The sequence below is a fragment of the Barbatula barbatula genome (genome assembly GCF_947034865.1).
Source record: "Barbatula barbatula genome assembly, chromosome: 7".
Taxonomy (NCBI): Eukaryota; Metazoa; Chordata; class Actinopteri; order Cypriniformes; family Nemacheilidae; genus Barbatula; species Barbatula barbatula.
In genome coordinates, this window is record NC_136770.1 from 5,562,321 (window position 1) to 5,576,091 (window position 13,771).

General features: G+C 39.2%; 1 protein-coding gene across 1 annotated transcript in view; it reads left to right on the forward strand.

Annotated features, from left to right (window-relative positions):
• dlgap4b (discs, large homolog-associated protein 4b) overlaps window positions 1-13,771 on the forward strand; it is a 29,372-nt gene that overhangs the window by 5,789 nt on the left and 9,812 nt on the right. The window contains exons 3-7 of the mRNA XM_079459662.1: window positions 16-791; window positions 1,259-1,485; window positions 2,166-2,264; window positions 2,987-3,131; window positions 3,743-3,977. Of these exons, the coding sequence (XP_079315788.1) occupies window positions 16-791; window positions 1,259-1,485; window positions 2,166-2,264; window positions 2,987-3,131; window positions 3,743-3,977 (1,482 nt within the window). The remainder of the gene's footprint in view (window positions 1-15; window positions 792-1,258; window positions 1,486-2,165; window positions 2,265-2,986; window positions 3,132-3,742; window positions 3,978-13,771) is intronic.

A 13,771-nucleotide genomic window follows, 5' to 3' on the forward strand; every position in this document is an offset into this window, starting at 1 on the left:
TCTTTTTGTCGTTAGGTGCAGGGAAGATGAATCGTTTGCCACCCAACCTCCTGAACCAGTTTGAGAAGCAGTTGCCAGGGCAACCAGACGGCTTCAGCACGTTACAGTTCCATCGTAGCACGGCGGTGACAACAATGAAGCAGCAGCAACCACAACGCACAGACAGTCCCGGAAAAATACGTTATCTGGTTCACTCTGTCCAGAAACTCTTCGCAAAATCTCAGTCGCTCGAAAATTCGGCCATCAAGGGTAACGTGAACGGACGCAGCAGCAGGCCGTCTGGCAGCGATGACAAGCATCGTCGAAGTAAAAGCAAAGACCGGGCCAAAAGTGAAGGAACGGCAAAACGGAGGCCCCGGTCCAACATGTCGGGATACTGGAGTTCTGACGACCTGGACAGCGATATCAGTAACTATAGAAACCCAGCGGCCATGATGACTTTGGGGAGGTCAACGGGGGGATCCCGGTCTGGGCCGGATGGCCAAGTGGCGTCCAGATACGTCATGCAAGGCTACAGCACCATCAGTGAGCACACGTTGAAATCTTCGAAGAGCAACAGCGACCTGAAGCACCAGGCGCTCCCTGCACTCCCGGGTCCTGGCGGTGGGAGAGGAGGAACAGGGGTCATGTTTGATGGGAACTTTGGCAAAGGGGGACCCTGGTCCACTCTAACGTTAGGGCCCGCCAGGCAAGTGTGCCAGAAAGGTTCGGCCACTCTGGATCGTACCTTATTGAAGTCTAAATCAGTTCAACAGGACCTGGGGTGCCATTTTCTGCAGGTTCGTGGGACGGTGAGTATTCACAGAGCTGAATTTAATGAGTTACATAAAACAATAACGCAGTTTAAGAGCAGATTGAAAGGAATAGTGCACATTCAAAATTTAAGTTCTGTTATTATTTATACACCCTTGTCATTTCAAACCTGCATGACTTTCTCTCATCTGCAGAACACAAAAGAAGATATTTTGAAAAATGTTGGTAACAGAAAACCCTTGTTCCCCTTTGAGTTCTATTGGTTGTGTTTCCATACAATAGAAGTCAGACATATTATTTAAACACAGATATTTATTTAGGAAAATCGTGATTAATCGATTTGACAGCCCTATTATGTTATATTACATTTTTATTATATTATACAATATATTGCATTCATATTTTTGATATTTGTCTCTACATTAGAGAGTCCATAAAGCTTTCCTGTGTGTGCCATTTAATGCTGAGTCCAGCTGTTAACTCATGTTGTCTGATGTTTGTAAAGATGCCCTCTACAGGGGAGTGGATGGGGACTCAGGGCAGAAGTGGCCCGATGGGTGAGATCCCGTGCAGACGAATGCGCAGTGGAAGTTATGTAAAGGCCATGGCCGACCTGGAGGACAGTGACGACTCCGATGGAAGTCCCAAACCATCCCCGAAGACCGCCTCGCGGAGACAGAGCTACTTGCGTGCCACCCAGCAGTCACTGAGTGACCAGTTCCCTTCCAGAAAGTAAGAGAACACACTCTGGAGGAAAATGAGTTAGACAAATGCTCACGTTGAGGGAGAAACAAATGTAGGAGGGGACTTAATTTGATCCATTGGGAATATTTGTAAATATAGTAACTTTTTATACACAATGTGTATCTGCCTTATCTTGTCTTTTGAAAGTCGTTAAGTACAACTAAAACAAGACCGTGCCTGAGGTGTAATCTAAGGTCTTTCATGCCGTCTGAATTAGGAATCTGTTTATTTCGCACTCAAACACACAAGCAGAATCCAGCTGTGTTTGTTCATGTGGTACATTAGGCACCGCTAGCCTCCTGCACGTCCACCATATGCTCTCTCTCTCCTGTACGTTCACATGAAAACAGAGCTCCAGGAACAGACCTGTGCTTGCACTAATGTGTTTTTACTATCTAAACGTTAAGATATTAACTCTAATTTAAATTATACTCTATAGTAAATATGTGCGTGAAAATGGGTCAACAACCATTTTCGTTTTTAAGCTCCTCCCCTCACTTTCTTCCATACTATTAATACCTTCCCATTCCCTGATTTATCTCATTTAAACCACTTCTTCCTAATTTGAAGCCACACCTCATCTACCACAAGCCCCTCCCCTAATACACTGTAAAGCCCCTCCCATTTTCCCACCTCAAGTCTTACCCTCTAATCCTACCTCTCTCCAGTCGTCTGCTGGACTACTCGATGCTGCAGGGGGATTTGGAGGCTCTCTGGTCCCCCCTTCACAGCATCACTACCCTACAGCAGATTGGACGCTCTGTCAGGTTAGTGCAGTGAGGAGACTGCCCCCTGTCTGTCTGTCGGACAAACTGCAGCTCCTCACTGACCGCAAAATGAGACGTCGCAGCCGAACCTGAATTCCTCTCAATTTAGGAGCGCTGATAAAAATTGGAATCTCATCATCCTAAAACAGTTCTCCTATTCTGAGATGCATGGTTCTCTATGTATAGTAACTCTCTGGTGGTGTTCTCCAGGAAGTCCATATTTGGTCTTGAGTTCATTACAACATTTTAGATAAAAGAACTGACTCTTCAAAAGAGAGAAAGCCTTCACAGAGTTTGCAGGATCGGCTGCTCCTCACCCTAACTGCTGAATGCTCTTACTAGATATTGTATAGAGATGCTTTGCTAATTGGTCATTAGTTGTGTTGCTTCCATCTGATTGGATAGTGTCTAAATACTGATTTAGAAAGATGATATTAACAGAATGTTAAGTCCTCTGATCTGAGCATTGCACATCTTTTGTGCTCACCAGACCTAATGACACCAATTGGATGAATGAATGCAATGGTATTTAAAAAAATACATTATTTTATGATCGATGGGAATGTTTGAAGCAGATGTAGAATATACAAACTTGTGAATGAACCTTTAGGTTTGGCATCACGGATTATTCATCTCATCTGCTTTGCGCGTAGTCGGCTAATGAAGACTTCATTTTCAAAAGTGCACGCTTGTTTTTTTAGAACCTCTTCTTCTTTTCTCAGTTGTCTTCCGTCTTTGCGAGAGTTCTCTGGGAATCGGAGCCTGGATAATCTGGACTGCATTGGAGGTTCTCCGTTCCCAAACTGGGATGATGATGACTTCAGTCAGGGCTGCAGCACGCTGGGTCGAGGAAGCTGCATCAGTCAGGTCAGACATCCACGTGACCTCAGACCACATTGCAAAACACAAAAATGATCCTGCAATGTCACTGGAAATAACTTCATCATCCTCTTAGTAGCATTGATAGAGATGAGAATCCTCAGATATACTCTATCTCTATGTTCTTTATGATGCAAAAGCTTGAAATGACAACTTTCTGTATAAAAGCCACCAGACATTGTTGAAATGGGTTTATTATCCAACTTGAAAGATAATGAATTGTCATTCTTTTCTCTGCATGACAAATGAGTCGACTTGGAGATAAGAAACCCTGTCAATGAGGAGCTAGAGACATGAGTGCCTACAGAAATGTCTTTTTTATGTGACCGAATATTGGAGGAAGTGTTACTATAGCACATAATACATAGTAAAAATTAGATTTTTTTCTGGATAAACTGAATGACAACGTAGATTTCACGAAACAGTCTACCTAACCTTAACCCGAGGCATTTTCTGACGTTCTAAATAATTTTCTTGAAGGAACAGTTCCCCAAAAATATTTAACCTTCTCCCTCATGTCATTTTAAACAGAGCCAACAGCTTTTTGCGTTGCCTTACCGTATGTTTTTATCTTACATTACATGCGTCTGTCTCAGCAGGTGCGAGACATGGAGATGAGCCAGCATTATGCAGATGAGCTGGATGACATGCACTCTCACTCTCGTTCTTTCGAGCCACCTGATATGCCCATGGCCACATGCTTTCGCTCTCGGAGTCATAGTTACCTCCGTGCCATACAGGCGGGCTGTTCCCAAGATGATGACACAGCATCAATGGATTCTGATTCACCGCCACCCACTACGACGACCGTACGAACATATAGCAATAGTACCGGTAAGTACAGCTTAGAAGTAAAGGATCACAATTAACACAATAAACCTGTGTCAAGTCATGAAACATAAACACAGATTTGAGTAAAGATACACAAAAATAAAGATTTATTTTGTCTGGCTGTACGGTTTCTTGAAGAGCCCTTAACATTGACAGTACCTCTCTGTTGCACAAAAGGGTTTTATAGTGGGCTCTACAGACTATAAAAAGATTTGAAAGAAATTGTTATTTTATTGTATGAAGCGTGGATAAAAACCTCCTTTATTTTTAAGATGTGATGTGATTTTATATGATAATATAAAAAAGTAATGTAATGTAACAAAATATAATAATTCTGCCAAAAGTTTTTATCCACTAAATTATTATAGAATACATATTATGGAATTATGGATTATTATTAAATATTTGTATTTAAAAAGTGAAGACCATTTTAAATAAATTGGTAAAAAGCAAAGATATTTAAAAAAAAAGTTTTTTTAAAAAGTGGTTGGCAGTTATTTCCTTATATTCATTTTACCAGAACAAATTATATTATTTAGCGGTAAATAGGTTGACTGAAAAGCGTGTTTTTCTTGACGCCACACTACACTTGAGTACTGAGAAAGAGAGTACTCCTGCAAAGAGACACACGCTCTTGAGCTCCTACAAAAAACATATTTTAATACTGGATTAATTTAAGATACCTTGGATATTTTTACAAGGAGACATACACAAACCTTCAGCTATCGGAATCACTTGTTTTTTTAATCAAACTTTTTCTTTTAATTGGGATTTTGGAACAAAACCAAGGGCAGCAACTGACTTCGGACCCAACAATCCTGCACTACAAACAAGCCAAAAACAACAAAAGGGACTATCTATTATCAGGGACTATCTGTTACCAGGGACCAAAGTAAGTACTCTACAACATTTTGTGCCAAATTTTCTACAACAGCAACAAACAAACAAAAACCAAAGACTTACAGAAAACCCAGAGACTTTATTCGCAGACCTTCATAAAGATGGCAGACTGGTAACCTGATCTTCTACACCAACCGACCTCATACAAGGCATAAAGCCATCATCTCAGAATTCCCAAATGCTGAAAGAAAAATAAAATGAGGACAACATAACAACGATCAACGTTAACGTATACAAAACAACAGGGATAGTTGTAGTGAAAAGCATTCAAGGACTATTCCAACAAAACTTCCACAGAATCAAATAAACATCACAACAGGAACCCAACAATAAGCAACCCACCCCCATAGAGGAATCAAACAGAACCCTTGCTTCAGATGAGCTGCTAGAACAGAGAGACCCTCCAAACACAGAACAAACTAAGGACCCCCATTCACACTGATTCTGTACTAACATGAGGGAGAGAATAACAGCCTTGGAGGGGAAGCTAGTTAAGCTCAGAGTAATATCTCTTCATCTCAATACGATACAAAGCACAGACCAAACCAGCAAAAAGAGATAGACAACATCCGGAAAGAACTGTCTTCACTTCAGGCCGAAGGGAAGCAGCTACTGCAAGAGAAGGAGAGGCAAGGTTCAGCTGGCATCACAGCAGACGGAGAGTCACTGGGCCCAGTTAAAACTCTAAGAAAGAAGATAAGAGAACTGAAGCATGTAAAAGATACCCCTTTTAAAGACCTCTACTCCACAAAGGATCCAGAACAACAGATCACCTTTCAAATGGAGCACATCTCCCAGACCTCAGTGGCACAACCCAGCCATAACCTTTCTTCCTTACCAAACCCTTTACCCGGTGAAAAAAACAACTGATGAATCAGACAACGCTCCAACACCCACAGAGAACACACAAAATCCTTGAGTCTTCTAATAGACTCAAATGGAAACTAGACGAAAAAAAGCTCTTCCCCAAACATAGTGTGGACAGCCTTAGGTGCCCAAAAACTCCCAGTGTCCTTAGACTTCTGAATGATGACAAACTAGGATCACCAAGACACATTATAATCCACACAGGTATAAACGACCTTAGAGCACAACAAGAAAGAGTGGCCACAGAACAGCATCGAAAAAGCCATAACCACCTTCCCAAATGAAAAAATCCCCATCTCAAAAGACTTGAGAGAGATTTCCACCCAGACACAATTCAACGACTGAATGCAAACCTCTCTAGCACTTGTGCACTCAAACCTCAAGTGCACCTGAGAATGCTGATCTGGCATTAGTCAGATTTTGCCCTCTCAATAAAAATGATTAAAACTGGCCAGTTTTTTACGTGGATGGAAATAAACAAGGCCATCACCTCAACAGATAAGAATATCTTCATGTGTGCAACCTACATCCCTCCAGCAGAGTCACCCTACTTCATTGAAGACAGTTTCACAATCCTAGAAGGGGAGATCAACTACTTCCATTCACAGGGCAATGTTCTATGGAGACCTAAATGCCAGGACAGATGAAGTATCAGACACATTTCACAAAAGACCCAACTATAATAAAACATCAAACAACAATGTATTACAACTTCTCCATCTTTGTCGTACACTGGGTCTGTACACGGTCAATAGCTGACTACGAGGAAATTCGTACGGTAGGTACACTTATAGCTCAAAGCTGGGTAACAGCACAGTAGACTATTTCATCACCGATCTAAATCCAGACTGTCTCAGCACGTTCCCGGTAAGCCCATCAACCCCATTATCAGACCACAGTAAAATTACACTCTACCTTAATAGATTAAAATCTTACACAGAGGCATCAAAACAAACTCACCTTCATACCCTAAAACAGACATACAGAAGTCATTTGTGATCCTAAAATTCAAAACCTAGATAATAACGAAGGTGTAAATTTAGCAGTAGACAGGATTAACCAAAAATTTACAATATCTGCAACATTATCTAACCTAAAATACACAAACAAGAAGCCTGTCAATGAGAAATGGTCTGACAATGAGTGTAAAAACCTTAGAAAGGAAGTAAGAATTCTATCAAATCAGAAACACAGAGATGCTGACAATGTAAACACGCGCCAACTCTACCATGAAAAACTTAAACCATATAAGGACACACTACGGAATAAAAAGAAACGAGATAGAAAAAATCTAAGAGCATTAAGAGCAATAGAACAATCTATAGAAACAAACCGTTTCTGGGAACATTGGAATGCACTAAATAAATCTCATCATGAAGAATTACCCTTTCAGAACGGAGACGTATGGATAAACCGGTCAAATCATGCACTCTAGAGTCAACATTTCAGCAGACTTCTCCATTATCCAAATGACAGAAACATCCTGAGAAAATGCCAAATCTTCGTACTTTTATTGACAAAGAAACCAACCAAAATAAAAGAAAGCTCTTCTCACGCGTTGTTGACTTCAAAAAAGCTTTTGACTCAATCTGACATGAGGGACTTTATCTGTAGTTGATTCAATATGGCATCGGAGCAAAAACCTAAGACATCATCAAATCAATGTACACGAATAACAAATTCGTAAACAAGCACACAGACTTTCTCTCCCAGGGTCGTGGAGTGAGACATGGCTGTAGTCTAAATCCTACACAATTAAACAACATATACATAGATGAATTAGCTCGAGCTCTAGAACAGTCACCAGGTCTCACCTTACTAGACAATGAAGTGAAATGCCTTCTGTTTGCAGATGATCTGGTGCTGCTGTCACACACAAAAGAGGGTCTACAGCAACATCTAGACATGGGCCCTAACAGTTAACCTTAGAAAGATTCAAATCATAATATTCTAAAAAAAGGCCCAGTCGCCAAAACCAACATCACAGTTTCAAACTAAACAAGAACACAGCCAGATCTGCAAATATCTTGGTAGAAACATTAGTAACACTGGAGACTTAAAGAAGGCTGACCTGAGAGACAAGGCCCAAATAACCTTTTACATCACCAAAAGGAATATCAAAATTGACATCCCAACTGGAATCTAGCTAAAAATAATCCAATCAATTACAGAACCAATCGCACTATATGTGAGGTTCGGGCCCTCTCACCAACCAAGAGTTCACCAAATGGGAAAAACATCCAATAGAGACTCCAATAGAAAACATTCTACAGGTACAGAAGAAATCTCCAACCCACGCCTGCAGAAGAGAATTAGGACTATTTCCTCTAATAATAAAAATACAAAAAGAGCATTACATAGAAACACCATCACAAAGCCTTAAGCCATCATGAGCTGAACCCCCTTCATCCAACTGATCTCAGAACTAACTCAATAACCCAAAACCCCTGCCAGACTAAACCAAACGATAAAAACACAAAAGAAAAGACTGGACCGAAGCAACAGCTCAGCAAAGTAAATTGGAATATACTGCAGACACAGACAGGCATGGACACCAAGTGAAGAGCGACTGTGTCCACACCGCACACAGAACCAAGTGGAAACAAAGCTGCACTTTTTAATCTCATGTTCGAACTATGCACACATCAGAGAAACATCCTTCCCCAAGTTTGCAAACTTCCACAAAGACTTTAACCAGTTTCGACAAGACATATTTTGAGAATAACTCAATAAACTCTAAACTGGCTGCAGGATGTGTGAAGTCCTGCCATGACAAAAGAACAACCAGCACAACAGAACAAAACACTGACACAACACACACAAACTGACACTACATGACAGGATCCTGTCGCTCTCACTGAGAACTTTCATCAATTCTTTTTTCTGTTTATAGTGATATGTACTGTGTATTATATAGATACATATTTACTTATTATATTTATATCTTAATCTGTATATGTGCAGAATGTTGATATTTAATTTTCCTGTGCTTTGGCAATGTAACATTTATTTTATCATGCCAATAAAGCTACTTTAAATGGAGAGAGAGAGAGAGAGAGAGAGAGAGAGAGAGAGAGAGAGAGAGAGAGCTCCGCCCTTCTCCAGTTCATTCACTACTACCCTCAGAAATAGGCGGGGTTAATTCCCAATGAAACGGTTGCGTCAAACGTTAAGAGGCGGGATTTGTGGGTCTGTTATCCACTCGTCTTCACGGAAAGCTTTGACTGACGTCTCGTTCGTTCACTGGCGGCGTCCGACGCGTTGCTCCCGTCAACGATAGTCTGCTGCATGTCACGAAGGCGTTTCCACGCAGTTCTTTATTTCCGCGACGTGGACGCACACAAGATGATGGTGCGTTAATACAAATCCCCCCGCACAGCGAAAGGGAGCCGCATTCACACGCGAGAGCAGGTACGGATCAGAGGTTTTATTCCTTTCATTCAGAGATCGATCTTGATGCAGATATAATCCTATTTATATGATCGCTCATTTTAAAACATGACATTATTTAGACTTTTTGAAATGTTTGATACTGTATTTTACCCAGATGTACTGAGAATAATGGTTAGAATGGTGGTTTATGTTTACTAGAACAATCTTTCGTTTTCTCATCATTTAATTCAGTGTTCATTTGCGTTTGATTGAACTGTCTGCAATATTGTAACATTTTATGGAAGAGGAAGCACAGTATTCCCAATACAGTTTTCATGATATTTAAAATGTTACGTTTCAGCTTTAGAAAGCAGATCATTTGAGAAGAACAGTGGAATTAGACTTCCTTGTCAAACAAGAAGCGTTTGGCATCATGTGAAATCATCGTTACAAAGGTTTTAGATGTCATCAGGTGTCTCTTTGCATTTAAATGCTGTGCATTGCCAGGTTCATGTGTCACTGTGAATGTTTGTTGAAGTTATTGCCAGGTTCGTGTGTCATTGTGAATGTTTGTTGAAGTTGTTGTCAAAGCAGCTCTCATAACATTTACTGAAAAGGACGATAAAGACACCATCATAGATACTGGGTGATGGAAGGGTTTGTCTTATTATCAGTTGGCTTTAGTGGAGAATTATTCCTGCATCCCTCAACTTGCTGTACAGCCACATTTGATCTGAATGTTTGTCTGTTTATGTTTTGTAAATTTATTTCGGCTCTGGAAATGTTGTATTCATTGACATACATCTTTGAAAGTAACTCCTACCGTCTTCCAACTCCAACATCCGATAAACGTTTTATTGTGCAGATTTTGTTGTTTTTTTCAGCCATCAGGGTGCTTAACATGTTTTGACACAAGAGTCTGTGTTATGAAATACGTGTTGTTCTGTTCCTGGAAATGAGTAGATGCGGATCTCCCATGGGTCTCATTACATTGTCCTTCCATCTCCTTTCCAAGAGCAACTTTTTCATGCACTTACAGGCGGTCTCACTTTTATGGATCTCCTCAATTATTGAACAGTTGCTCCATCAAACTGTGAATACGTAGCATCGAGCCTCTTTGCGGGTGTATTCATGTAATATTTGCTGCATGCTCCATTTAGAATTTGTCCACATGTCAGATGAGGTTTTGATGGATAAAGTTTAGGTGGTCATTTTGAGCTCTTATTCCAAATCTAGAGAGCCACCTACTTGGAAAACATTTCATTTCATTGGTACTTGCTAAGATTAATTTACTTTGTCCAAAATATAGTTTGAGATTGAAAAGCTTCTTTGCGCGATCAAATTTTTTAACATTCAGTAGACTATATTAAAAATGTATTACCGCCCGGATTCAATTTCTCCTCAAGGATTGTTAATGTTTAGGTGTTGTTTTTGCCATTCATTTCTAAAGTCTACTGCTGGCATCGCTGTTGGTAATCTAACGTCTTTGTTTATGTGGTCGCTGTTGCTCTGGTTCCACTCTGTGATGTTTTACGGCATCTGATGTATCTGGTGATAACAGCTGCTGTACCTGGCAACATTGTTTTGCTTAAGAAAGTTGGAAAATTGGGTGGAGCGATATGACCCTGTTAACACTGATTTTGAACCTGCCTTTTGCTGAATGACACACACATAGAAAGTGAAATAAACAAATAAAGGCTGTGCGTAAGCAATTGCATATAATTAAAACTTTTAGTGTTAGTGAACACATGCTGAAACCAGCAGACCTCACATAAGCCTGTTGGCCAGAAGCAAATAAAGCTGATGTTGACCGTTGGGTGTAAACAACTGTATTTCTGAAACATTTCATGTGTTAGACGGTTGGATTTCTGTAGTGGCTTTAGGAAAGATGTACTTTCACTATGATTGTTATAACCTTAGGGAGGTTTGAACTCTCAAAATGATATTTTTACTGGTTTTCTCGGTCTGGTCCTGAGGTTATGTGATCTGCTCTGTATCACTATAAGGAAAGTACCTGAAAGGACTAGACGACAGAGAGATGGATGGAGGGCTGTACCCGTTTAACTCACATTTCTTAATCACATTTAATCGTTTGACACACCTAGTTGAAGTTTCACTTCTGGCAGTTGATGTTGTACTGATGAGTTTGCTTTCTTACATTTACATAAACTTATATACAAATTAATTTTATGTAAACATAAACATAATTTATATACGATTATCCAAACATAAAAAACATTGTAATAAAGTTTTAGAGTATATTGTAATTTGTGACTATATATAAATAGGCCTATATAAAAAAAATCTTCCTCAGGATAGTACAAAGTACATGAAATAAAATTAATAAATAAACAACGTCATTTTTATGATTGTATTCCTTGTTCGTAAAATGTGTGTTGATATTTTAGTTTATCTTTTAGTATATTTATTGAAACATTTTTTATAGGACTGTCAAATTTATTATGTAATAAAATATATATATATATATATATAAAATAATATGCATAGTGCACAGACCTATATTATTTAAGCACAACAAAGTAATCGTTTGAAAGCTCTAATGTATAATGAAATACAAGATACCTTCCCCCTAAATTCCACAAAATTCACAGAATCGTTTTTTGCACTGTCAAAAAAAGTATCTTACAGAAAATAAAAGAAAAGTAATGAGTGTTATTCGCATTGAGCTGGTATTCTTACCTCAGGGAGCAATAAAATATGTTAATCTTTCCAAAAACTGACCAAGGCAGCTGTTGTACATTTTTTGTCACACAGATTTGGCAATACAAGACATTAGCTCTATTTGAAACCTCTCTGAGGACAAGCTCGAGGTCATTGCTCACTGGTTCTTAATTTTGTTTATTAAAGGTTAGAACAGGAAATCTGTGACAGGCTAACAGGATTTGTGTGTTTATGTTTGACTCGTGTGTAGTTTGTGCATGTTGCTCTTAATCTTACCCTGAGGCTCATTTTAGCCATGTGTGTGAATGTGTTGACAGAAACTGTCCTCAGACCCTCATGCACTAATATTCAAGCATTCTGGATATTTGCTTGTGTGTGTGTGTGTGTGTGTGTGTGTGTGTGTTGGCACAGAACAGATGTTTTATTCCAGCTCAGATCAGACTGCTGATGTATTTGTCACTCACATTCCAACACTTTCCATCTCTCTGATCTTTACACGTGAGATTATCACCAGAGCTGTCAACACACCTCAAAAATGTGTGCGTGTCTACAAGTTTAGCTGTATTGTGGTAGCCAAGACTCCTCACTAACAGTGAACAATCATGACACCCAATTTATGAAATTTTAATAATGAAAATGCTCAGAAATGTTACTTATTTTGCTTTCGCAACACTGAAGGCAAATCTACAGAAGTATGTAATCCATACAGATTCCAGTCAAGTCTCAGCATCACTAGATTCAAGGCTGCATATCATATATATTCCTGCTTGAATAATCAACTAGAACAACGACCTTGTTTGTTGTTTGTGTGTTTTTATGTCTGTTGCTCTCATTTTTAGAAAAGGTAAAGCTACTTATTGTGGCTTTACCTTTCATTATTAGCCAGAATGTTCTGGATTATCCTCATTTAGAAGCAAAGCTTTAGTGTTCAGCTGATGCTCATGCGCTAAATTGAAATCTGTTTTGTAGACCAGACGTCATTACATTAACCATCGGAAGTTTTGTTTTCATATTTCGACCATATTAGACAAAAGCTTCGCATGACATTATGAAGTTGATAGTTTTGTCCTTGTCATTCAAAAACAGAATCGTTCAGTTCCACATCCATGTTTTAGTTTTAAAGAATAGATGGACATATATATATATATATGAAATGTGCTCCCAACTTCCTCTGGTCTCCATGATTTCTTCATGAGCCATCTGCCTATGAGGTCACTCTTACTATCCCACACATACGATCCATTCGTCAGCCTCCAGACGTCATCGCAATGTTTCGCCTGTTTGAGTCATTGTTTCAGTCCCTGTCAGGAAGACAGAAGTCATGCGCTGGAGTCACTGTGTTACATAGTTGTCATAGCAGCTGTTCTGATGATTTATGTGTGTGTGTGTGTGTGTTTGATTGATGATGTCATAGTTTTGTCCTGTCTTTCTGGGTCAATTTACTCATGGTCTGATAACAAGACTAGAGAAGTTTGATGTATGGTATATGAATTAAATGCTTATTATTGTGATGATGATATCAAATTAACTGGTAATTAAAATGAAATATATTTTTAAAGACTGTAAAAGTAGGCCTCGCCAATTACTTAATGTCACAAGTATGATGGGTTTTATTTTTTCACTGGCAAAGTTGTGAAGTTTGATTCATTACCACTTAAGATCTATTTGTTGCAAGAACTTAATCTTGATTTTCACTATTTGTATTAAATTCACTTTAAGGGACAGTTCTGCCTAAAATAAAATTCAGTCATTATTTATTTACCAAACCGTTCTCGGCCACTGTTGACTATACCATTTTAGGAAAAATTACAATGCTGGTGGTCAAGAACCGCATTCTTCCTTTTCGCTGTCTACATCAGAACACAGAAATTTGTACAGATAAGAAACAACTTGAGGGCGAGTTATAAATGATGACAGAATTTTCATTCACCTATTTCGAGTTATCCAGTGAATGATCAATATTCTTAGATATATTA